General features: G+C 34.8%; 1 protein-coding gene and 1 long non-coding RNA gene across 7 annotated transcripts in view; both read left to right on the top strand.

Annotated features, from left to right (window-relative positions):
- The window catches only part of LOC106672482 (syntaxin-binding protein 5), a 160470-nt gene that overhangs the window by 88985 nt on the left and 46005 nt on the right, over positions 1-25480 (top strand). For all 6 annotated transcript variants that reach the window (XR_002910125.1, XR_002910124.1, XM_014403949.2 and 3 more), the window contains exon 2: positions 9803-9900. Coding sequence is in view for 4 of the 6 variants with exons in the window: in XM_014403949.2 (XP_014259435.1) it covers positions 9803-9900 (98 nt within the window). In the remaining 2 variants the exon portion in view is untranslated. The remainder of the gene's footprint in view (positions 1-9802; positions 9901-25480) is intronic.
- On the top strand, positions 9907-17284 carry LOC112126664. The gene is made up of 3 exons (XR_002910126.1): positions 9907-10747; positions 16941-17036; positions 17106-17284. It is a non-coding gene; the product is annotated as an uncharacterized LOC112126664 (long non-coding RNA).

The following is a 25480-nucleotide window of genomic DNA, read 5'->3' as shown; positions in this document are numbered from 1 at the left end:
ACCAATCTAATTTTCAAAGTTAAATAGGAAATAAATTGTTTCCTCGAGTTATTTAAGGTAGTTATAATAAACATTCCTCTCTTTTAAATAGTTATTTCTTTGAAGTGTTGGTTTCAAAAACTAATTTTTAATTTTATTATAGTAGATTTGGGTAATACTCTCTCTTTGGAATTTATTTTATTAAGGTTATAGTTTCCAAATTGGATAAAAAATTTTCAGTCTGTATTTTTTTAATTTATTTGTATTATTTGTATTTGGATACGCTATATTTTATCCCTGGCTACGTTATATATATAAAACGGAGAATTTTTTGATACGGTGTATATATATGTATGGTATGTGCATATATATGTATATATATATATNATACACCCATATATATATATACACCCATATAACGGAGAATTTTTTGATACGGTGTTCAAGTTGTGAATTTTCTATAAAAATGACGTGGTTTTTCATCGTTTTTTGCCTGTAGCTCGAAACTGAAGGGTTTGCGGACACAGGTTCATAGGACCTTTTTTACTCAGCGTTCAAATTTCCTATAAGATCTCGAAGTGTGGCTGAATCGATTGGGGCCACCCTTTATATATGAGAATTTTTCGGATTGCACTGTACTTTCTTCTTTGTTTGCAATTATTCAGAAATCGTGAGATGCGGTCTGGCGTGATGTAGGTTTCAGAAAACATTTTCTTTATCGTGCCAACGTTTCAATCTTTATTGAGATTATCTTGAAACCTACATCGCACCAGACCGCATCTCACGATTTCTGAATAATTATCGATTAACGGTCACTAATCACCACACATTTGTTTGCAATATTGTAAATAAGTTGAGTGGTGATTCTATAAAGTTTTATTTGTCCAATTTAACTGTATGAGAACAAGAGTGTATATTACCTTCTTTAAGTCAGGAACAGATTATTTTGGTGTATGCTACATTTTTTGCAATTTATTTATCTATCCTGTTTGGTGCTGATGAAATCTTCTGCTAACGAAAAGGCAGACACACCGTCTAGAGAGTATCGGCAAAACCGTATATAGACCCCGAACCTATTCTTGGGATAGTAATAAGCATACAAATCCTCCATCACAGAATTTATAAAAAAACAAAAAAAAACAAGGAGAAGTGGATAAACATTAGAGGTGCTAGATGCAGTAAGCTCATGATAAAACAACTATAACCAATACTGGCGAACTCACTTTTACAGTTAGATAAGGATAAACTCAGAGGAGCGATAGGACTATGTACCAGTCCCTGGCATCTGATGAAACATCAAAAACATGGGTATAATCAATGATCACCCCATTTGTAAGTCATGCAACGAGGAGAAAGACACATCTACCCATATCATCTTCGAATGCGGAGACCATAACCTAGGATACAAAGAAAACGGAATTGTAGCAACGACAGTGAATGATCCGGTATTTTTAGGAGAAATATGAAGTCTATTGCGCTAAATTAAGAAACTAGGAAAATACCAGAAGCTTATTAAAGGTGTATTTGAAAGCTTATTAAAAGTTCCTATCGATTACTATCAGGCGCCGCTCCAGAACGATTTTCTGGCTCCAATGCTCAGTTTGTAGTTCTCATAAAAAGCGCAAAAATTAACATGTTCCCAAATTTTTGAATTCACTGATGAATAATTGATGCGAGGAAAACATTTAAAAGACTTCTTGTTCAGCGCAAAATTTTCTTAAAAATGAGATCTAGCGCAGGTCTGTGTCTTAAAAGTCTGTGAAAATACGCTTGTCCAAAGTTGGCCATTTTTTCGTGCAAGATCCAGGGTTTTTTTTAATGTGCAATGTATATAATATGCTTAGGTATTTTTACGGTAAGGAAACATTTTTATCTTCATATATAATTACGTAGAATTATTTTGAATCAACCCATCTTCAATGTTTCGTTATGTAATTAAATATTGCGTAATTTCATTGCGTAGTTAGTCATTAGTTGGATGCTCTAATATATAATAATCCTTATAGTTTGTTATCTATTTCTATAAATTGTTCCAATTATACAATTTTATATTTATTTAATGTTTGACCTTTTGAACGGGTACTGCGACGTTATATTTCTAATTGAGAAATGTCTTGCAATCGCTGTCAAATAACTTTAATACAGATTCCGGCCCACGTTTTTGAACTAAACATAGGCCGGTACTTACTCATAATGGGTTTTTAACAAAGTGAGGATTGTATTGCCTAACTGGAAAACAGAAATTCCAAATAAACCCAAATGTCGAGTGATTTTGACAATAATTTTTTTAATTTCTCTAGTTTTCGTGGTCCTCTTGACCAATTAATATTTTATCAATTAATTAAGGTTTTTAGTTGTGATAAAAAAAGTCAGAGATGAGAAAGTCAGATCGTGGGTTCGAATCCCGCTCGTGACACTGACTTTTTTATCTCAACTAAAAACCTTAATTAATTGAAAGTTTTTTTAATATTTAATAGTGTTTAGATATCATTTGCTTTAGTTGATTTAATATAAGTTGAGAAACCATGAGGCTTTTATTACAGAATAATAACCTAATATTATTAGGTTATCAACTACACAGAACTCACGATGTTGAAAGTCAGTGTATTTACAAAAAGCTGGTACTAATTTTCTTTATTGATAAAATTTAAAAACAAATAAATATAAGAAATAAGTTATGTTAATAAATGTAATTAATTATTTATTAATCATTAATTATTATCTGATTTGTTAAATGCTTGAGGTTGGGTCCTTAATCGTTCTACTAAACCCGCACGTGTGATATGCCGTGCGGGTTTAGTAGGACCAACGCCTTTTTTTGCAATGTTCGTTAGATAACAAAAATTGTACCGGACTTTCTCAATGCATTTAAAACTATTTAATACATAGTTTCAAAAATTTAAGAATTTAAAAAAGTTTTATAATTATCTATGACTTTATTTGTTTTTTACATAACTCAATATACTTTCAACTCATTTAAAATAGAGAGGAGGACTTCTATAAAAGAAACAGTACAAATCGTTCAATAATCTAGGGTGTCAAGGAAATTGTAATATTATCTAAGATTATAATTGTTTTTTACTTAACTTCAGTAATCGAATACGTACTTTTTATTAAAATTTAACAGAAATGATTTAGGTACCTAAGATTTTTAGAATATTACACAATTTCCTCCGATTGTACTTTTTCAAAGGTGTTCTCTTTCGAAAATAAAATTACACGTTAACATGAACAAAATGTATATAAAATAAGTGGTTTGTTAACCACTCCGTCCGCTCATTAGGTGTAACGACCTCTTCATTATCGTTCGGATTTTTAACCGTTTGATGAAAGTCGGCCAAATCGATGCAGTTGTGGTGCAGACTTGTGTTGAAAGGAGGGGTTTGCGTGCTTCCGAGTCTAACGATTAGACTTTGTATTACGACCCGTGGTGGTGGACTTCGCACAGGCATCCCTTTTTCTCCCAAAGAATAACGAGCTTTTTTTATTATGGGAAACGTACGTGCCTTTTTCTTCTCCCGACTGCCGATCTCAGCTATACAATAATAATAATGATAATAACAATAAACAGATTTTTCACAGAAAAAGTTATTTAAAATAATCAGGAAAAAAGACAACTTGACTCCTTGGTACTACGACGATGAGGGGCTGAGATCCCAATTAGAAGTCAATTTACATTCGATTTCGACTATCTACTCTTCTTTCAAATTTATTTGATTGTTAAATGCAATTACGTCAAACCCCTCTACAACTGACAGCTAAGGGAACCGAAGAATTGTTCGGTCGGTAACTGAACTGTAGATTTTATGAGCAAAATCCACTCCATAATCGATATTGCCATAATATGTATAAGAATGTATATTTATTATTTTGTTTATTATTGTTTTGTATTATTATTATTTTATTTATTACTTTATTATTATTTTGTATTGTATGTATATTTATTATGTATTTAAAAACTAATTTATTATATGTATTTGAAACATCAAAAAAATTAATATAAAGTAATTTTAAACAAGTATGTACATTTTCAAAAAGTTTATGTTTTGGTAGCAAGATGTGATACATCACCAACCCGATACTGTTTTAAAATTTTATTTTTATTTTTCGTAATATCGGCAGCTTGAGTTTTACCTATTTTAAATTTGTCGGCCTGCACGCGAACCGTTAATTTATGCTCATTTTGACAGTTAATTATTTCAACTTTGGTTTTTAAGTCTAAAAATTTCCGTTTCAGAGTCATGCTAGGCGGAGAGAAAGAATAAGACTGAATATCAACTTCGAAAATAATATTGGAAGGGATATTGTTTTACCTGGAAACGGTTTCTTTAAGAGAATAGGGCTAGTAGGGGAAAATGGATAACTTTTACACTGATTCTGGGATAGCAGATTGCAAGAGCATCGTTCTATGTGTGTAATTAAGGAAATTTAATAAATAGTCACAGAAAAAGCAAAAAAAACTGTCCGTTATTTCATTAAAAACTGCGTGTCCGCGTCCATTAGGGAGGTGTCCGTCGTAGAGGGTTGCAAAATACATTGATTTCCTATATCATTGAGTCGGGACCAGACAAAATGGTCTGTTACGAGGGGTGTCCGTTGTGCAGGGGTCCGTTAGAAGAGGTTTCACTGTACTTTTAAGCTTATTAACTTAACTTAATAATTGGACATTATAACTGCAATTTTCATTTTAATTTAGCAACATATTTACACTTAACTCACATTCAAATTAAAAACTCATTCAAATGCACTTTATTTATACCAACATTAGTTTAAAAGTATACCTGGCAGACAGACTAATGCCCATTGTGTTTTGTAAATTTAAATGTAACAACGAAAATGTATAAAGTTCAATAAATTTACTTCTTTATTGTTATTATTATTATTATTATTAATTTTTAAGGGCGTTTTAACGGCTAAGGTCATTTCACGCCCTAACATCCAAACCTTCTATCTTAGGTTAGCTATATCTCTTCTGAGTGCTATAAAGCTCTGACTCCAAACATTCACTCGTTATCTAATTTATCCTATTGCCATCCAAAGCTTTAATTTTCTTTTAAAATTCTTAATTCGGAAGGCCAAATGTATACAAAATTCCCATTTTAAATTGCATAAAATTTAATAAAATTANCTGTGTAAACGCTAGCCTCATTCGTTAGAGACCAGCTGAAGTTATACTCATCAGCAAATATCCCACACCCTACACCAATTTCATTTTTAGACCCATCGGTATAAAAAACTTTATAATTGGGATAGTTATTTAAAATTCGCAAGAATTCTGCCTTGATCATCAGAGACGGTGTTTCTCTTTTGTTCAACAAGGCCAGATCTTCGATAATTGAGGCAGTAGGTAATGCTCACGGTGGGATATCTAGCAATTTAAAACCCTCAACCGCCGGCAAGGTATTATATTATTATTATTATTATATTAGTTTAAAAATAGACCTGGCAGACAGACTAATGCCCAATGTGTTTTGTAAATTTAAATGTAAAAACGAAAATGTATAAATTCAATAAATTTACTCCTTTACTATTATTATTAGTTTAAAAATAGATAATTGCACCATTTTAACATATGATGGCGATTATTAAACTATTAACGAATAACATAAGGCATCCAACAATCTAATTATGTAACAATTCTTGGTTTTTAGTAAGTGCTTAGATATTTACACGATAAATAAATAGATTTACAGATTTTCTTTATCGGAATTATCACACAATTTCCTTCTTTAAGGTTACATAAGGTCGTTCTGATAATCTTGGTCTGCACCTCGCTGAATAGGTCTTTCAGATTCGTATCGGCTTTTTGCTATTTTCAGTGTGGGTAACGAACACATCAAGCTAGCGAGGATAGACAGAGCAAAATGATCTGGAACGATCAAATCACAGGTTTCTCACCACGCAGACTACAAGGTGAAATCTCACACACAAAAAATTGTTTTGCATGGAAAATCGACCCAAGCAGATCCGTTCTTAAGTATTAAATAGTTTTACAATCGAATTAAAGGAACTAGATCGGCGAAGTAGTAAGCAGACGACCTATGCCCAGTTGGACTACATCCCTGACCCACTTCGACAATTAAAAACATCTGGTCTACTACATCACATCTACACTGATTATTGTTTGATTAGGTGTATATTTGCCTTGAAATGAAATGCTCCGTCACCAGGTAAAAAATTTCAACACCATCGTATCAGATTTAGCGGTTAGAGCTGAAGTTGAATGAACTAACCTCGAAAGTTGTTTCCTGTCTGTAAGCCGATTATTAGAGCAAGAGCCGAAAGGTTTAATCTGTCCTACAATTCCTGCAAGGTAGAGCCAAATCCCATTTGCCCCTTGTGTTATAATTTTATCGAGGAAGATTTATGGATTATACAGCGATTACGGTTTAACTTTGCCAATATGACAGTATATTAAAGGGCGATAATTAGGGAATGCACGTCTCCCATCAGAATTAAGCATACAATAAAAGAAAATGGTGTTTGTGTAAGTTGCTTATCCAGTTGAGTAAGTTTTTATTGGTTTAGTTCTATTATGTACTTAAGTTGTAAATGAAAGACTTATAATTATAAACTTGGTATATTTATTTGCTGTTATATAAAAGTTGCAATTTCTCATTTTGTAATAATAATTAACAATAATTTAGGTTGTTACAGTACTCGTGCAAACTATTTCTGTTAAATTACCCCAATATAAATAGTCTATTAGAAGTCGAAATATGATCAGTTATAAATATTTTTGTTTTTTCCTTTGTGAATTTTATGGACCCCTTTTTGCACTTAAACTATCGCATATTTTGCCCGATCTCTGCTCATTATTTTCTTGGAGATTTTCGTTTCGTTAATAAAACACAGAATTCTTCTCAGGAATAAAATAACTTTTTAGGAACCTATTGCCAGCTCTATTGTAACGCTGTCTCTCTCTAATTTAGACATAGTCGCCATTGGTCATCTATTAATAATTGTTTTCTGTTAAGTGGTTTTTCATTGGTGATTATCCCAAAAACATGCATGTTTTTCCTCTTTGTCCCACTAGTAACCCGAAATTCTAGTTCTTTTTTTTTGTTTTTGTTTTTTTTTGGTCGCCGGTTAAAGAATTCTTGATTTTCTGCTTGTTTTGTTTTTTGTTGGATGTCTATTTTGCTTGGTAGGGTTATATTATTACATACTACTCTGTTGATGCTCAACTAAATATTATTGAGAAGGAGGCTGGAGACCACCCATTCTCATTTAAAAAAATAATAATAATAAATATTATAAAACGATATAGAAACCTGCTTTAACCACCTTTTTTATCTTTCCCTTCTCAAAGAGATTTCTTCCTCTCCGTTTACTTTGTCATGGACAATCTTTAAAAATAGTAAATTCATCAGCGTTTGATCACTCTGATGAGTTGTCCATTCTCTCATGGATATGAGGAACATCTAAGCCCGTGAGAGAGTAGACAGTACAGTGATTACTAGTCGATCATTATGACATGTATTTATGTTTGTTGTCCAACAAACATACGCGTTAGGGCTGGTGTTCCGCAGGGAAGCATTCTTGCCCATTTTTTTCAATATACGTCACACATGTTAACATTTCAACGCCTATCTATATAATTAAAAGCTGACCCTTTATCTTAAGTTTTAAAATATTGATTTATATTAAGAAGAAAATAGGGCCGAGTACGTACCCTGAGGTACCTCGGAAAGTGTATGTATTGTAACTCGAGTTTTGTAACTTGTAAACTTACAACTTACTTGTAACTTGTAAACTTAAAAAACTTACAACTTTTGTAAATTGAGTTTTGTTTTTAACATAAAATTCAAAGATTTTAAGAGAGGTACCGGTGATTCCAATTTCTGAAAGTTTTTGGATTAAAAGAGAGTGATCAACTGAGTCAGAAGATTTTGTAATATCCAATTGACCACCAATAACAAACTTGTTATTATCCCCAGAGACCGGATTTTTATGCAGTAAAAATTGCCAAAATATGCAATTGAAAGCACTGAAATATGCAGTATTATTACGTTAAAAGATTTTTTATTATATATTTGTTAATTACATTATAGGTTATTTGAACCCTTGGCCGGTGTTTTTGAAAAAAGTCCCTTTGTAAATATGTCGGGTTAGAATCGAGCGGCCCTGCTCGACAGGGTCGCTGGATTCGAACCCGGGACCTTTACAGTGAAGAGCGCCGTGTCAACGCCTAAACCTAAACCGCGGACACTTATTTTCATTTACCAAAAAACTTTTTCACTTACATAATTAAATTTAACTAATTGATTATAATTAATGTTAATAAACAAATACTTCTCTAAATTGTCATCCGTGAAATAGTGCCTATGTTCACTTAAAATTTCTGAGAATATTGAACATTGAAATAAAACCTAAGAAGGGGTTTTACATCATTTTATCGGTATTTCTAGAATTTTCTCTTACCGACGTTGCGGCCTGTTTCAGTTTTCTTTTAATTAAACCAACTTTTCGTCAACTTGTTATTTTTTTACAATTTTTGTTTCATGCTTCCAACGAAAACCGATATAATATTTTAAATATTTTGCGCGATAGATGCGATTTTAAGTAAAATTCCTTCAAATATGCAATTTTATGCGATATTCATCAAATATGCAAAAATATACTGTATAAAATTTAACCTACAGCTTCCTAGATACATGATTCGGATAGATAATTGATTTCCTCGGTCGTATGTGGTCGCAAAGAAAATACACAACTGCATAAAAATCCGGTCTCTAATTATCTCACTTGTTTAAAATATTAAATTTGCAACATAAAAAATACCGTCTGCTGATTTTTTTCAAGCCTGAAATAATTTAGGGCTCTTTTGCGCCCATTCCTTCCTGTACCATTCCCTTTGAGCCTTTATATCATAGAAGAGCTGCAGGTTTTTCCTTTCTTGTTTTATCTTTCCATTGTGCACTCTCTTTTTGTATATGTTATTTCAATTTCTACATTGTGTGGTTTTTCAAAATTCATCATTTTCTCTTTTGGTTTTGGCTTTATCAAAAATTTTGGAATTATAAGTTTATATGCTTTCTTTTCACTGTTCGATAAATTCTCAGTTGGTAAGGTTAAATTTTTTTATCCCTTTCAATTACAGCAAACCGTCCAAGTGAAAAGTGTGGTATTCTTCTAAATATAAACAAAAAAATTTTTTTTGCTACTTCATACAAGAAAAAAAATATATTAAAGAAATTGATTAATAAAGTTAGCTACTTCTTACAAAAAATAAAAATAAATTAATAAAATAAATAAAATAAAATAAAAAATTAAATAAAACAAAAATATTAAACAAATTGTTTAATAAACTTTGCTCCTTCTTTAAAAATAAATAAACCTTTTCCTCTTTTTTTAAATGAGTTATTAATCCTCTGACCTTATGAAGTCTCAGGACAAATAGAATCATTTTATTTTCATTATGTTCGATACAGGGATTTTTCCAATGAGCCTGGTAAACTTTGAATATTTTTATTTTTTTATGTGTGTTTAGCCAATAATTAATTCAATACTTTGATTGAATTTAAAATTTCTAGCATTGTATACATTCATTTTTCCTTTTTTTTCTACATCCTATATGTATTTGTAAATTTAAACAGTGTTTATAAATCCCAGACCCTGAAGATGATCTCAATAAAGTTCGAAACGTTGGCATGATAAAGAATATGTTTTTCCAAAACCTACGTCACACCAGACCGCATCTCACAATCTCCAAATAATTTATTTTTATAATTGTACTTTAATAGCGTATTTTGTGGATTTTGAAAAAAAAAATACCTTACATAAACTGATTTCTCCTAATAATATTCTTTTTTATTTTCAGACTTTTCGCCATGGTTTTCCCAACCAACCAACTGCCGTGGCCTTCGATCCGATCCAGCGGCTCCTGGCGATCGGGTCTAAAAACGGATCCCTTAGAATGTATCCTTTTCATTATTACTACCATTAGTCTGTGGGGTAAGTTGAAAATTAAAATATAAACGTACGAAGAGGAAAAACATCCCACAGCGAGGATTATTACAGTTAAAATATAAAACAATTCTTAGTTATTATGGTGCATGGGCCACGACTCGGTGAAGCAGGATCCAGTGTTGTTCCAGCTGGAAGTAACTTTCATTTCTCAGTCTCGCCCGCACGGGTCAGGTAAATGTTTTCGGAGGGAGACTAGTTTAAACTAACATTTGTCCTTCGCCCTAAGTTGGTTTACTTCCCTCTCATGCTGAGTATGTTTCTGAAGTAGAATATCCATTGTGTATACAAAGAAAGAGGAATTCTAATTAATTTTGTTTCCTTCTATATGCACACTGCTAGTCGAACATGGACTGAGTTTAATTTTCCTGTATTAATATTCCCTCGCAGGAGATTACTGTTTGCTCACGAGTGTGACAACTCATTTTTGGTATTTTCTGAAAATTAATAATAAGTTTAATCCATAATAAATTAATATTTAATTAAGGAATAATCTGACGTATTTGATTTTTGCTTCAATTCCTAGGTAGGAGTTATAAATTTTCTCTTTGTTCAATGTTGCAGTACCACCTCCGTGTCTGACTAGCTAGGTCGGTAATTTGATGGTGATGGTCCGAAACATCGGCAGTCCCGCTCTTCCGAAAGCAGACGTTCATGTAGAATTGAAGAAAGCGGGTTCTGAAATATTAACGCGATTTGGCTGAAATTCCTGCAAACTTTTCGCCTGAATCGATAAGACCGGAGGTCTGGGATACGCCTTTCCTATAAGCGATCGTGACTGCGAAAATTCACCGTCGTGGTAAGAGCCGATAGATGTGACCGTGGAGAATTCTATTTCGTTAATTTACGTACCTGATTTGCCCCAAAAAATGTTTCCCCGATTGAGAGATATATATCATTGAATAAAATATGATTTCTACTAACCCATTTCCATCTCCCTCGCTCATTGCATGCCATATTTAATAAATAACATGAAAATAATTAAATTTATGAATGGAAATTGAATGAAAAAAATATGTTTATTTGCGTGCTCATATAGACAAGCGGATAAAAGCTTTTGAAATTTATCGTGTTTTCATTTTAGCCAAGGTGGTGCGTGCATTGCCGTGGAGACGCCGGTCGGATTTCTCGATAATGTCATCAGTGACTTCATGCCGTGTCCAGATAGATGTAGCCCTTTGTATTTCGTACTTATCTCAGTTCGACTGCTATTTTCAGCAAGTCAGTTTTCTGAATCAATTTGGATCTGAATCCTTAGGAATTTGAGTTACCGTTTGTATTTTTGTTGTTGTTTTGAGTTTTCATTTTTAATTAACTGTCCTTCTTTATTTAATAATTAACCAACCCTCAAAAGTTTAGCATGTAAAAGCCCAGCGATAGATCCTGCTTATGTCAGTTGGTTTCTCGTTTTGGAAATCTTTGACCTATCAGCGGTAGGGGATTTTGTGAGAGAGATGCCCTAGTTACTCTTAGTGTCTTATTTCGGTAAGTTTATTCTCCTTTTATGTGGGGACTGGAGGTCGAGCATATCTAATATACGTACAACCATATTGGACAGATGACAGTGAGGTAGATCAGTCTTTTTATTCTCAAAGAAAGAGGTGATTTGTGGTTAGCAAAGAGTAGAACTTGTGGTATCTGACTTTAACGACTTTATTTCCAGATGGTGTTTCATCTTTTTACTTAGACGTGGGTGCTTAGATTACTAATAAATTGCACCATTGCCAATGTTCTGCAATTTGATAGATCATCAGTTAGCGTTTGGACATATTTTATAGGGTAGCTAATGCACTGTCTACTAGTGGGACGACAGCATACTTTGACGCTGGAAACCATTTTTGATGTGTGATGGGGAATCTTATACAATAAAAAAAACTAAATATAACATAAGCTAAATAATATATTTAAAAAAAAGGCCTCTTCTTGGCATGAAACAAACGGAAAATTAACAATGTTGGAGAAATTCTTTTTCTAGCACAACGGTAATCTTTTTCTAGGCAATGTTCAGAGATAAAACTTTAAACAAAATACAAAATTAACCGAAATGAATTGCAAAGATATAAGTACCTTAAATCTTTCACTATAGCACAAAACTTTAAAATTAAGGACGTCTTTCTGCCAGCATACTCCTTTCCGGATTCCGCTTATCTACTCTTTTTCCAATGTGTTTGCGATGATCGTCCCCTCTCTTCCACAGTGCAGATTTCTTTCTTCCGAACGATCATCACAATGGTAAAGGTTCGCTGGTGCAGACATGAATGTAATAAATAATCTAAAGAAGGAATTTGAAAGGAGAGCCTTTAGTTTGACAAGGAGTCTCGATGAACATTCACGATCATTTTATTTTCGAAGTGTCAAGGACCCTGCAGCTGGTGCACGCAAGTGAAGCCGAATTGTGTTCAGAGGTAGTATTCAGTAAAACCTCGTTAATAGTAAGGGTGTAATCCAAAATCTTAGGAAACAATGGAAGGTGGCTGATAGACCAGTAATAATAAATAATAATAATAATAATAATACTTTATTGCAAAAAAGAAAAGTTATAAACATTAGATAATATATAATTTAAATATTTATTTAGAAATCGTGAGATGCAGTCTGGTGTGATGTAGGTTTCAGAAAAACATTTTCTTTATCGTGCCAACGTTTCGATCTTTATTGAGATCATCTTCAGGGCTCAAAGTGTTTGTCTTCTGTGTAATTGTGCCATTCTTGCGTGTCGTGTCCTAAGGGCACTCTCGTAAGGGCGCACACTTTGAGCCCTGAAGATGATCTCTATAAATTTTGAAACGTTGGCACGATAAAGAAAATGTTTTTCTGAAACCTACATCACACCAGACCGCATCTCACGATTTCTAAATAAATATCGATTAACGGCCACTAATCGCCACACATATAATTTAAAGTAAAATTACGGCATGGAGGGTCCGTCTGCCGGAGGTCGATTTTCATTTGACTTAAATTTTTGGTCGACACAGAGAAAAAAGTACAAAAGAAAAAAAGAAAAAAAAACGATCCTTAAATAAATATTACAATTGATAATTTAATTTTTAATAATTACATTAATTACTAACATACATTATAAACAATAATTTTTGTTCTTTCTTTATTTTACAATAAGTATAGATATATAAATTATTTGGGCCAGCAATTTAGAAAGACAAGGCTTTAAAATATTCAAAAATTAAATTCTAATATTAACTCTTGGCGATAGCGCCAGGCGTGGCGAGCATATTTGATTAAATTTTTGTAATCATTAAGCAGTAAGTCAATAACCTGTGTCACATTCCATTTAGCAAAATTTAGATGAAGAAGCCGAATCTCTGATAGGATAGACCAGTAGCTTGTCGGTTTAGACATTTTGCGTTTGATATGTCAACAGTTAACATTTGTAGTACGTTGGGTTTCTGCCTTACCTGTTGGAAAGTTGTGAGAAATAGAGTACTGGGACAACAGCTTCTGAAACTATTGGATTTAAGGCCGACGGATACTGGTTAATAAGACAGGTTCGGTAGTGCAGATATGAGTGTAATAATTATCATAAAAATTCAAAACGATATCCTTAAATTTGACTAAAATTGACTAGGATCCTTGATGCCCCTTGAATTTGATCCGGAAGATAAATTGGTGTTGAATAATGTAAAGTTAAACCTCTCCAATAATTGAGGCAGAAGTTCTAAAATATTGGAATGAGGCTGATGGGTCGCTTGTCGTTCCTACTTTGGCTTTCCACTATTTGATGTCTTTATATTTTAGTAGTAATGCAGACGAGGTGTGATATGTTCCTTTGGTCAACTGGGCATTAGTTACTTCAGTATCTGAAAATGGTGAATAACAGGAGCAACAACTTGATCCTGCTGGTTTTACGGCTAAACGATATGAAAACGTTCACTTCTGCAAGAACCAGAAGAAGGAGTTCGAAAGTACAACGTTGGGACATGAGAATGTCACTCAACGGCCAAAATGCCTTCTATATTTCAAAGGCATGACATTCTTCTGTAACTTGTGAGTCTAGGGTCGTACCCATAACTCCGTGCTGCTTCTACTGCATACATGAATTGAATATTAGCTGTTCTATAAAGGCAAACTGGAGCTATGGGAACAGTTTATCGCCTTTCTCACACGGCCTAAAGTTTAATGTAGTCTGAGGAGCCCTAATAACACTTAAATCTGTAGTTATGTGTTCTGGTGAAGTCTCATACTATAATCATAAAAGAGTTAAAATGCGACTTTATTAATCTTAGTCTTTGAAATAATTCGGGCGTCCTGAGTATTAATGACTAAAGAACAGCCTTTAGAGAAAAATTTAATTTGTATTTGCTTATAATTGTTTTGCAATAGTTTTGAAACTTGATAATGTTTCTATGAATAAAAAGACCGCCAATTTTTATTTTAGTCCATTTCAGTCTTGTCGTGATGGCACAATTGCACAAAAGATTGTCCTGTCAACCCGTCACGTAGGTCTAGCACGATTGATCAATTGCTAACGATGACGGTCTCATTTATGTGAGTATTCGTCGAGAATAGAAGTTCAAAAAGTCCCGCCTTTTCCATTTCTCTTTCGGTTATAACTATTCCATTCATACAAATGTCAAAATAGATCAATTAAGACGTAGAATCGAGTAACAATGCAAGGGAGTTAAAAGTTTTACAGATATTCCCCAGGGTGCTCACGCGACCGTTGTGTCGTGTTAAATGTGTTAGTGCTTTACTACTTCAGTTACATACGTGACCGTTGAAAATTTTCATCTCCTACACGTGTTAACGTGTTTAGGAAGGTTATTCATAGGTTTTCCAATACTAGATTATCACATTAAAACATTACCTTTGCGAAAATCATTTGACGACAGCTTTGATAGTTCTATTCTCAATCTAAATCTGACGGTACCTTTGTTCGGCCTGGACAGTCCAAGCCTTGAGGAATTCCTCAATGTGTCCTTCAGGCCGCGGTGGGAGGGTAATCCCGAAAAAAATCAATTCTTTTTCCGCCTTGATGCCAAAACCACGAGATCAACCAACAACCACCACAAGTCAACTAAAAACTAGGCCTTGATTTCCTTGAGGAAATCCTCTTTGTGAACGAAGGTTCGCTGGAGGAAATCCCTAAGAAAATCCCGATTTAAGGATTTCCTGTATGTGCAATGGCTACCATAACGTATTTCATCCTTTATGATTTTTTTATGAACACTTCCATTACAAATAATTAAAACTTTTTTGTAAGTAAACCAGAGCCTAATTTTAAAAGAGTATGAAAAAATACTACGCTGCTACTCGGCACTACCTTCCTAGTGGCCATTTTCTAATAAATTGAAAAGTAGTTTATTATTATAGTTAATTACATAAAAAAGGTAGTATTGTCGAATAATTATGTTTTAGTATATTAGCTTTTCAGGCTACTTCTAAATACTTATAACATATAGTGAACGGTTTAGGGGTTAAACTATGCTCATCCATTTTGCTTTTAAAGGTGAATAAAAACACCTCCGTTTTATTACAATGGGGGTAAAAACGGTTCAGGTGTTTCTAGGGGACCAGATTTAATCGATAAAGTTAAGTGCTAGCTGGAAGTCGAGTGTTTGACCATCCTCCCTGTTGGTTGGTCGTTTCCGACCTTTTTGCTCAGCCAGATGCGTTTCTGCCTTTCGCCACATTCAGTCGTTGGTTTGCTGAATTGAACTTAAAAACAAATCCGGTCGTTTGTTGTTTGTTTCAAACTATATGAATTTTCAACGTTATATTAGTTACGAGGTCGGAAATTCATGGGTTTGAATAAAAATTAATTTATTATGATGGTTTGAAAGACGACATTCCATTTTTCTTCGGTTTGAAGCTGTTCAACGCATTTTGAAGCGGCGAACGATGCGTAGCCAACCTTTTTGTCATGTTCCGTAAGTGTTTTATAGGACTAATGTCAGGAAAAGGCGCTGGCCAATTCTATTTTCTTCAAGTAACGGATGAAAACTCGAACTATATGCGGTCTTGCATTACCATGCACTAACAGGAATAAATGGAGCGAATGGGACCCCAACTTCCAGAAGAACATCCTCAATGTACCTTAGTGCGGTCAAAGATCCATTCTATATGATAATCAATTCGGTACTAAGGCATGGGCGTTAATTCCATACCATAACTGTCTTTGAAAAGGCTGAGACACATGGCACATTAAGTAAAGCGTGCTCCGCGTCCCGGTCATCCGATTGGCATAAAACCAGCACTAATCTGTGAACAGGAAAGCCCCCCCCCATTGTTAAGATGTCCTAACGAGATTCTGATTTGCGAATACATCTCTAGTAGTAGAGAACCTGATTCGCAGGTCTAGACACGAGTCACGACGCCTTCTGACGACTGTTTTAGGGCTTTACCTTTGCATGACGGACAGTTTAGAATTGACTACCTATAGCAAAGAGCAATAAAATGATCCTCTCTAACCTTCGGAGTTTTTGCGGTGTACTACTGCCTTCTCGTCGATCGAGACTTGCGGTGTCCCTAAACCGCAGTAAGACCGTTATAGGTGGCAGAGCGCGGCACACCCACGACTGGGCTATAAATAAAGTTATATATAAAGCATCTGCCCGGGCGATATTAAAACCATCTTTTTAAGAAAATGATTATTCGGAGATGGTGAGATGCGATCTGGTGTGACGTAGGTTTTAGAAAAACATTTTCTTTATCGTGCCAACGTTTCGATCTTTATTAAGATCATCTTCAGGGCTCAAAGTGTTTGTTTTCCATGTAGATGTGTCATTCTTGTCTGTCGTGTCGAGAGTGACAGACAAGAATGACACATCTACATGGAAAAAAAAGCTTTGAGCCTGAAGATGATCTCAGTAAAGATCGAAACGTTGGTACGATAAAGAACATGTTTTTTCTAAAACCTGCGTCACACCAGACCGCATATCTCGATCTCCGAATAATCATTAACTAACGGTCACTAAACACCACATATTTTTAAGGAAAGATTAATAATTAATTTTTACTCAAATTTATTCTTTTAGCAGAAAGAACAATTTAAATAAACTAATTAACTCACTCGACAAATTCGCTCTGGAAAGGATGAATTTAGCTGATTTTATTTATTTTTAATCTAAACAGTAAGTAAAATGATTTACACTCTATAAAGGTAAACAACAACTTTATTAATGTTGTGTTTACGTTTTCAGTCGGCGAGACTAGGCGGACCGGGATCTTCGGAAGCGTCCTAGTTCCAAGGTTCATCAATCAACCTGCAGACCTCAAGAGCATTAATATTTTTAACTTGGAATCATAAAAAGCATAGACGATTAATAATAATTCAAAAGTGTAATAATATCCATTAATCAATAATTCCATTAAAAACTAATATCGCTTTTTTCTTTATCGGTCCGATTCCATTTAGAACAACAAAAACATTTACTGGCAGGTGGTTTAAATTTAAATTTTTTAAGTTTGGGTTTCTTATCCCTGATTTCTTGAAATTCTACACAAAGTATAACCGTTTTTAAATTGCATGTTAAATAGAACGTTTAAATAATATGAATTTTCCAAAATTTCGAAATATTCCACTTCGTTACCGAGAAAATGATCTGGGGCGAGTTCAGGTTTTTACAAATTTATACGGCTTTTTATAATTATTAATTTTTTAATTTCCATCATTTTTGCTGTATTGTATTAGAGCAAAAGTAAAATTGGACTTCAGCGGATATATTCTGCTTAGCGTTTGACCTAGTTGTAACTGGGTCCGTGTGGTAATGCTTCGCACGCCTGTTGTCCTTTGTTGCTCTCCTTGCCGTAGCAATTTTCCCCCTTCGGCCAATTTTTTACCCGGCTGCTTCAGGACAAATCCTCTTTTCCCCTGGCACCGATCCAGTTTTAGCAGGGAGTCCAACATCTGGCTTACGCCGTCTAAACGCAAATTAGAACATATTAACTTTCTTCCATTCGTTTTTTTCCCCTCCAAGTATTTATTCACTATCATTTATGCCCTATCTGCTAAAGCACTTACTCACTTGAACCACTTTTCTTTTTTTTTTTCATTGCAATCTGTGCTAAAATGTAGCAGGGACAATTTTGACTATATATTTCACTCTACTTATACAATTCGTTTAGAAGTTTTATGTCAGAAAGAAAATTAACTTAAAACTTTCGTTTTGACTTGTAGCATGTTGAAAATATATCGACCTGTTTCAGCTAATTTTCCTCTTGTTCAAAGAAAGAAAGATGAGGTCTGCATTGTTCCGTCCGTGTCTACAAGGGAATCACAAAGAAAGAACAAATCAGATTGAGAAAGGAAAACTAGGAAAAATGATCAAAGCAAGATAAAATTAACTTTCGTTAAACGATTTATAATAAGGTTCTTATTAACAGATAATTAGGATGGTAATACGCGCGATGTTCCATGTGTTAAAGTGGAGAAGTTTTATGACGCAGGTGTGCTGTCTCGAAACTAATAGAGCCCTCAACACTAACACAATTCAGGGTTTGCTAACTGCTATGTCGTATCAGCAAAAGTTTCAAAAAACAGACAGAATTTTGTAATAAAATAAGAAATGAAGAAACAAGTTGGACGGAGAAAAGGAAAATAAAAAATTGTTAAAGGAGGATAAAATTGAATTTCATCAAATAGCTCCAAGAAGACCCTTTTAGACACGAAATTAGGGGCGTAGGCGGCCGCAACGGTTTAGGCGTTGACACAGCGCTTATCACTGTACGATGAAGGTCCCGGGTTCGAATCCAGCGGCCGTGAATTTCTTATCAAACTTTTCTTAACGTTTTTAAAACAAATTATTTATTTCCTTTACGTATCAAAACATATATTTCAAATATGTATGACCACGACACTGACAATATGGCCTGCACTGCACCAGGCCGACAAGCTAAGAGAAACGAGGCAATGGTGAAACTCAATATGAAGTTTTACGGGGCGATGAGGTCTCGAAAGCATCTCCTTTTTAAGGGTACTTGTGATCGGAAAGTGTAGGTAAAGCTTGGGCCGTGCGGTTAGTTAGGGTGGATCAAAGGGAGCCTTTGGAAACGGGATCGGATCAGCTTGTCGACAAAAGGAATGTTGAGGCCAGAGAAATGACAGGTGAAGTAAATTTGATGAGTTAGTGTTGCTATCTCAATAATATTTTGGTATACATTCATCCGTATACGACGTGACGGTCTTTAGAATGGAAAATTGTTAGTAGGAGTGTTAGGATTGAAAGCCTGGTATGGAACTGTTGGAACTTTAGCACATAAATAGAGTAAAATGCGTAAATTTGCCGAGAATCGAATAGATTACACAACATTTGAAAAATGGCAAAAAGGAAGGAAAATTCGAAGGATTGGTTGAGATGGAGAGGTGGTGTCCGAGTGGATCAAAGTCACAATAGCTCAAGTGATAGAGCAGCGGCGCATTTAACCGAAGGTAGTGGGTTCGAATCCCGCTGGCTTTCTTATCTCAACCGATACCTTATATAAAGATTAATTAATATTAACGTGTGTTTCTTAGTGACCTGCTGTTTTATAATTTGTTGAAGTCATGAGCAGCGGTAGAGAATGACGTAATTTAGAAAACACCTTTTTCATTTTTTTGTATATATTTCGGTCTTTAATCAAGTCATCTTCAGGGTCTAAATTAAGTCTGCAATTTACTCAGGCCCTGAAGATAACCCGATTAAAGGTCGAAACATCGGCAAAAAAATGAAGATAGGTTTTCTAAACTACGTCATTCTTGACGGCTCCTCATGATTTCAACAAAAAGGAGGGAAAATTCAAAAGGTGGGGTTGAGGTGGGAAGTTGGTGTCTGAGTGGATCAAAGTCACAATAGCTCAAGTGATAGAGTAGCTGCGTATCAATCCGAAGGTCGTGGGTTCGAATCCCGCTCGTGACACTGGCTTTCTTATCTCAACCGATACCTTGTATAAAGATTAATTAATATTAACGTGTGTTTCTTAGTGACCTGTTGTTTCATAATTTGTTAAAGTCATGAGCAGCGGTCGAAAATGACGTAATTTAGAAAACACCTTTTTCATTTTTTTGTCTATATTTCGACCTTTAATCAAGTCATCTTCAGGCCCTCAATTAGGTTTGCAATTTACCCAGGCCCTGAAGATAACCCGATTAAAGGTCGAAACGTCGGCAAAAAAATGAAGAAAGGTTTTTCTAAATTAGCATTCTTGACCGCTCCTCACGATTTCAACAAAAAGGAGGGAAAATTCAAAAGGTGGGGTTGAGGTGGGAAATTGGTGTCCGAGTGGATCAAAGTCACAATAGCTCAAGTGATAGAGTAGCTGCGTATCCATCCGAAGGTCGTGGGTTCGAATCCCGCTCTTGACACTGGCTTTCTTATCTCAACCGATACCTTGTATAAAGATTAATTAATATTAACGTGTGTTTCTTAGTGACCTGTTGTTTCATAATTTGTTAAAGTCATGAGCAGCGGTCGAAAATGACGTAATTTAGAAAACACCTTTTTCATTTTTTTGTCTATATTTCGACCTTTAATCAAGTCATCTTCAGGCCCTCAATTAGGTTTGCAATTTACCCAGGCCCTGAAGATAACCCGATTAAAGGTCGAAACGTCGGCAAAAAAATGAAGAAAGGTTTTTCTAAATAAGCATTCTTGACCGCTCCTCACGATTTCAACAAAAAGGAGGGAAAATTCAAAAGGTGGGGTTGAGATGGGAAGTTGGCGTCCGAGTGGGTCGAAGTCACGATAGCTCAAGTGGTAGAGCAGCGGCGTATTTAACCGAAGGTCGTGGGTTCGAATCCCGCTCGTGACACTGATTTTTTTTCTCAACCAATACCTTACTTAAAGATTAATTAATTGAAAGAATTTATTTGATCAATCGGACCACGGAACAATCGGTTTTTGATAAAAGGTGAAAAAACGAAAGTTTGTTGTAAGTCATAGTTCATTCATAAACAATTAAATAAATCTTGAAGAAACTGACTTTTTGGAGCCACTTGTTAGTTGAAAACCTTTTGTTCCTCTTTTGTACAGGTGCCTTATAATCTACTTCCAAGTTCGATGCATCACAACTATTTCTACCGTTGTGGACTTATAGTCAGGGTATTGACACCTCTTTCTTTAGGTCAAAACGACAACACCAACTCGAATGCAATAGTCCCACAGAGTATGCCATATTAAGGGACAGATCTACATTTTTTTACAACTGCGGGCTGTCGAAGAGTAACTTGTAACTTGATTTTGACCTTACATTCATACGGTGGGGAACTTTAAGCCTTATAAATTTACCTAACTCTTAACTCTAAAACTATATAACTCTTACAGGTCTTGTACTTTATCGAACAATTTTCAGCTTTTCAAGGGTAGGCGGATTTAGTTTCGGTATAATTTGTCAAAATGATTAATTGTATCTAAATTGACTTGTCACATCTCTGTTTATTAGAAATAGATACCTGCCAAAATTTTAACGCTGGTTATATTGTCATGCGGACAAAAAAAAGAAAAGCAAATTGAAATATAAGAAGCTATTGGCCATCAAGTCGACTTACTTTGCTACATCCTTTCCACTTTTCCTATTTCCAGGTAACACGCAAAACACCCATAAGAATGTGTAATAAAAAAACAAAGGACAAAATTAGCATCTTTGCGTTATAAACCTTGTAAAAACAATGCAATTATAATGAATATGAAGTTGTTTTATGACTTTATATCATTTCCCAAACGACTTGCGGACAAAATGACTTGCGTCGTAACTAAAAATCATTTACCCTTGATTTCACGTTTTTATTTAAACGCACTCTTGGCAAATTAGAGAAAGACAACGAAGAAAAAGAGAATAATAAATATTTCTTAATGTACATTAATTCTGAAAGCCGCTGTATCCTCAAAAGCGGGTATATTCAGTGAAAATTTTATGAAACAATTAAATTTGAATTTTCAATCTCATTTAACTCACACAACACCCATTTACAATGGTTCTCATTTATGCTGATTTACAAAACTTAATTGAAGGATCAAATGGGTCTAAAATCCCTCACCTTGATAAATCATTAATTGAGATTGTCAGAGGGTGGGACATCTTTGATAAAGCTATCACAAAGCCGCCCTGGAAAATACAACCGTGCGCTTGATAGATTAGTCGTAATTACAAATTATTATTAATTCGGGACGGGGCGCTTTTGGGGGTTTAAGGGAGATGATTTTTTAATTTGGACCCAACTCAATTTCCCTCCTACCCCAACCGTAAAAATTGTATAACCGGGACAGGAGACTCCTGCGCCGACTGTATACATTTTCAGATGTCCCGGCTGGATTTTTCTTGAATTATCAAAAAAAAAAATGCGTGTTTAATATTTTTTGGTCTAGTTACAAATTTTTACGTTTTTTGGAGAAATATTATACACGGCACCTCAGGCCCAGTTCAGCTTCAAAATTTCAAATACGACCCTATAAATCCTAAAACATCATTTAAAAAAAGGATGTTTTACGCTGAAAACTGGTGCAATCGGATTTGGAATTGGTCAAAAAAATGACAAAGTTATGGCAAAAAACAGTCATTTGGTTTGCTATTTATCAATCACATTTCACATTCCAACTGCATTGCGTAAAGATGCAAAAATTTGCTCTTTTTAACCACTCTTCACTGAGCGATAGAGTCAGGGGAGATGGATTGTCACGCGTTTTCTATAAAGACCACTTTCTTTTCTTATTTAAAATAATTGATTAATTTCATACTATAAAATATCTTAAGCTCTGATGACTGTAATATAAATTCATCGAAACGGGACAATAGACACCGTTTGCTTCACAGCTTCAGAGCCTTTTGACCTTTTTATCATTGAACCAAAACTAACCAAATGTCTGTTCAAACATCTGTGGTACCATCTTTCACGCTTTCACCCTTGCAACAGTACTAAAAAATGTCTGTAACTAAATCCATATGGTATGGTTGAAAAGGATACTAGGAAACGGAGTTTGTACTCGCCAGGCACTGCAGCCTTCTGACTTATCGTACCTTCCTAGTTCCTTAGTTCAGTCAATAGACTCAATCCTTCTTCTTAGAAGTATCAGGTCATTGACTGTTGCTGCTGCAATTTGATTCCCTAAGTTTTTTCCATACGTTATGTTAAACCTCCGTTGAGCTGTTGCTTCGCATTCGAAAATGATGAGTTTGGCCCTCTCCAATTGCAGCAGTGTTTTTTCCAGTCTCGTTGAGGGTTGTTTCATCATAAGTTTACTATGTCTAGCACCGATAGAGTTTATCCACTTCTCCTTTTGTTTTGCTTGGATCCATTCTGCGACTGAACCCATAACTGCAGACGCACTACTAACCAAAATCACAGCTCCCTGGAGGTTTGATTGGCTGCTAAAAATTTCGGTTATGTTAGTATGTTTTTATGCGAAAAAATTATGATCATGCAAATCCTATTTTTTGCGTTATATAACAACGATAAAACATGGAATTGTTTTTAAAAAAGTCAAAAATTACAGGTTTTTAATTTTTTAAATTTAAATATATTATAAACCAATTACCGTGAAGTTGATGAAGTTGACGGTTAGAAATCTTTTCACGAAACGGAAAAATTTGGAATGATACAGAGAGATGAAAAGCCTAAAAATTTCAGTGCTGTTATCTTTTCGATTTGATTAATAATATTTTAGATTGCATTCATTACATTTAGTGGTCTACTGACCAAATTACTTCTTTCAGTTAATTAATCTTTTTATGTAAGGTTTTGGTTGAAGTGAAAATGTTGGTGCCACGAGCGGGATTCGAACCTATGACCTTCGGCTAAATAGCCGCAGCTCTACCACTTGAGCTATCGTGACTTCGATCCACTCGGACACCACCTCCTCATCTCAACCTATAACCTTTCGAATTTTTCCTATTTTTCCATTTTTCAAATTTTAGATTACATTTACTGTAATGTACAGCACACCAGTGAATCCTAATTCGTTTACGTAGGTAGTTACAATGGTAACTCATCCATGTTTGTGTTTTAACCTCCAAAAAATTCTCTCAGCAGGGAAGAGTGTAGCATCGCAAGGTTCTGCTTCTTTCTCAACGTCTGCAGTGCCCTGTCAAGAATCACGATTCTAAAGATTTTGGAACTCTTGCTTCCTTTGAGGTACTCTGTCTTGCAAGGAGATTTCTGTTTGTTCCTTTGCAATGATATTAATGTTTTTAGTGGTAGCCATTTTAACCAAACATTTAAGTTTTATAGCTTGGTCTGCCTGACCTTACTGTACGACGACGTGTTATGATTTTATGCCATCTTCAGTGGTGTGCAAGTTGAAGTCTGAATGAGCGATCTTGATTGCACGGTTTTATTGAAAATACAAAAACGTTTTTTTGTACTCAATGTTGTCTCAAATTACACCACTCACAGGTTCCTCACTGAAGTTGACCCAAAGCCGAAACGCGTTTGACTAACATCGAAAAGGTGAATGTGGACGGACCCAGTAAGTCACCTACTGACGGTTCAACACCTCTGAAGATGAAGAACTGTGCCGCCTACTGACAAGATCACCAGAAACGACCAAGCTACGGTCCATCATATATTTGGGGCAGGTGCAGCATGTTATCACGATTACACTGTTTGCATGGCCACGATTTGTCCTGTTAAATCAACTTTCATTTCACTCAAAAGAATCGCAAAGCTAAATCTGAATACCGAAAAGCCTAAACTCTTCATACAGATAAAAAGAAGCGAGTAAGGACATTGAAAATGTCCAAAAAAAATTTACTCAGAACGTTTAGAACTTTGATGTAAAATTATGTAAGGTCAGCAATCAAATATGAACTATAAATGCAGCAGGTTTTGTCGTGAAATTCAATGTTTGTCCATCCAGTCACAGTTGAAAATTGGAATGGCTTTTTTACTTATTTTCCTTACTTATTGTACAACTGTGTACTATTAATTTAATCCATTTTTGCTTGTTCAATTGTGTGAGCTAAAAAACGAATCACGAAAACATAGCCAGGTCTATTATTTGAGTCAGAAAGAAGGGATTTTGGGCAATAATACACCGACGCGAGTATACCTCACATCCACAGTTGTCCACCGTTGGTATGGGATAAAAAAATATACGGCCACGCTGTTCAACTAAGGTTACAAGAAACGTTTGACCAGAGAGAGTAGTTTTTCCAAAAGTTGATCAACTTATTTCGCCCTCGATCAACAGATATGCTGCAGATCCGTTTATCTGGGCCTTATTCAATGTTAAACGTTATGGAATTGATCAGAAGACCCAAATTTACAAAGTCAAAACTACAGTTTTCACAAAAAACTCCTGTTCAACGTACAATTTAAACGAAATTTATAACACGCACACCCATCGACGGAATAGAAACGATTTATTCAAAAACAATTTCCCCAGGCGGAATATTGATATTAAATCGGCGTTTGCAGGGTAAATCTTCGAATACATTTGGCTGGCAGGAGATCAAATACGTTTTATCCCTTAATCCCGTCAAAGGACACCGGCAAAGTTATCCTCGACGAAAAAAAAAGTACACAATCCCCACCGCCTCCGACGCTTCCGTATTCCTTTCTCCGAGAGAAAATACACAAAGCGAAAAATTCATAAAGGGAGACGGG

This window comes from Cimex lectularius, unplaced genomic scaffold (assembly GCF_000648675.2).
Source record: "Cimex lectularius strain Harlan isolate CLEC.00 unplaced genomic scaffold, Clec_2.1 scaffold64, whole genome shotgun sequence".
Lineage (NCBI taxonomy): Eukaryota > Metazoa > Arthropoda > Insecta > Hemiptera > Cimicidae > Cimex > Cimex lectularius.
The sequence above is the reverse complement of the archived record's forward strand: the minus strand, read 5'-3'. Positions and strand labels throughout refer to the sequence as shown.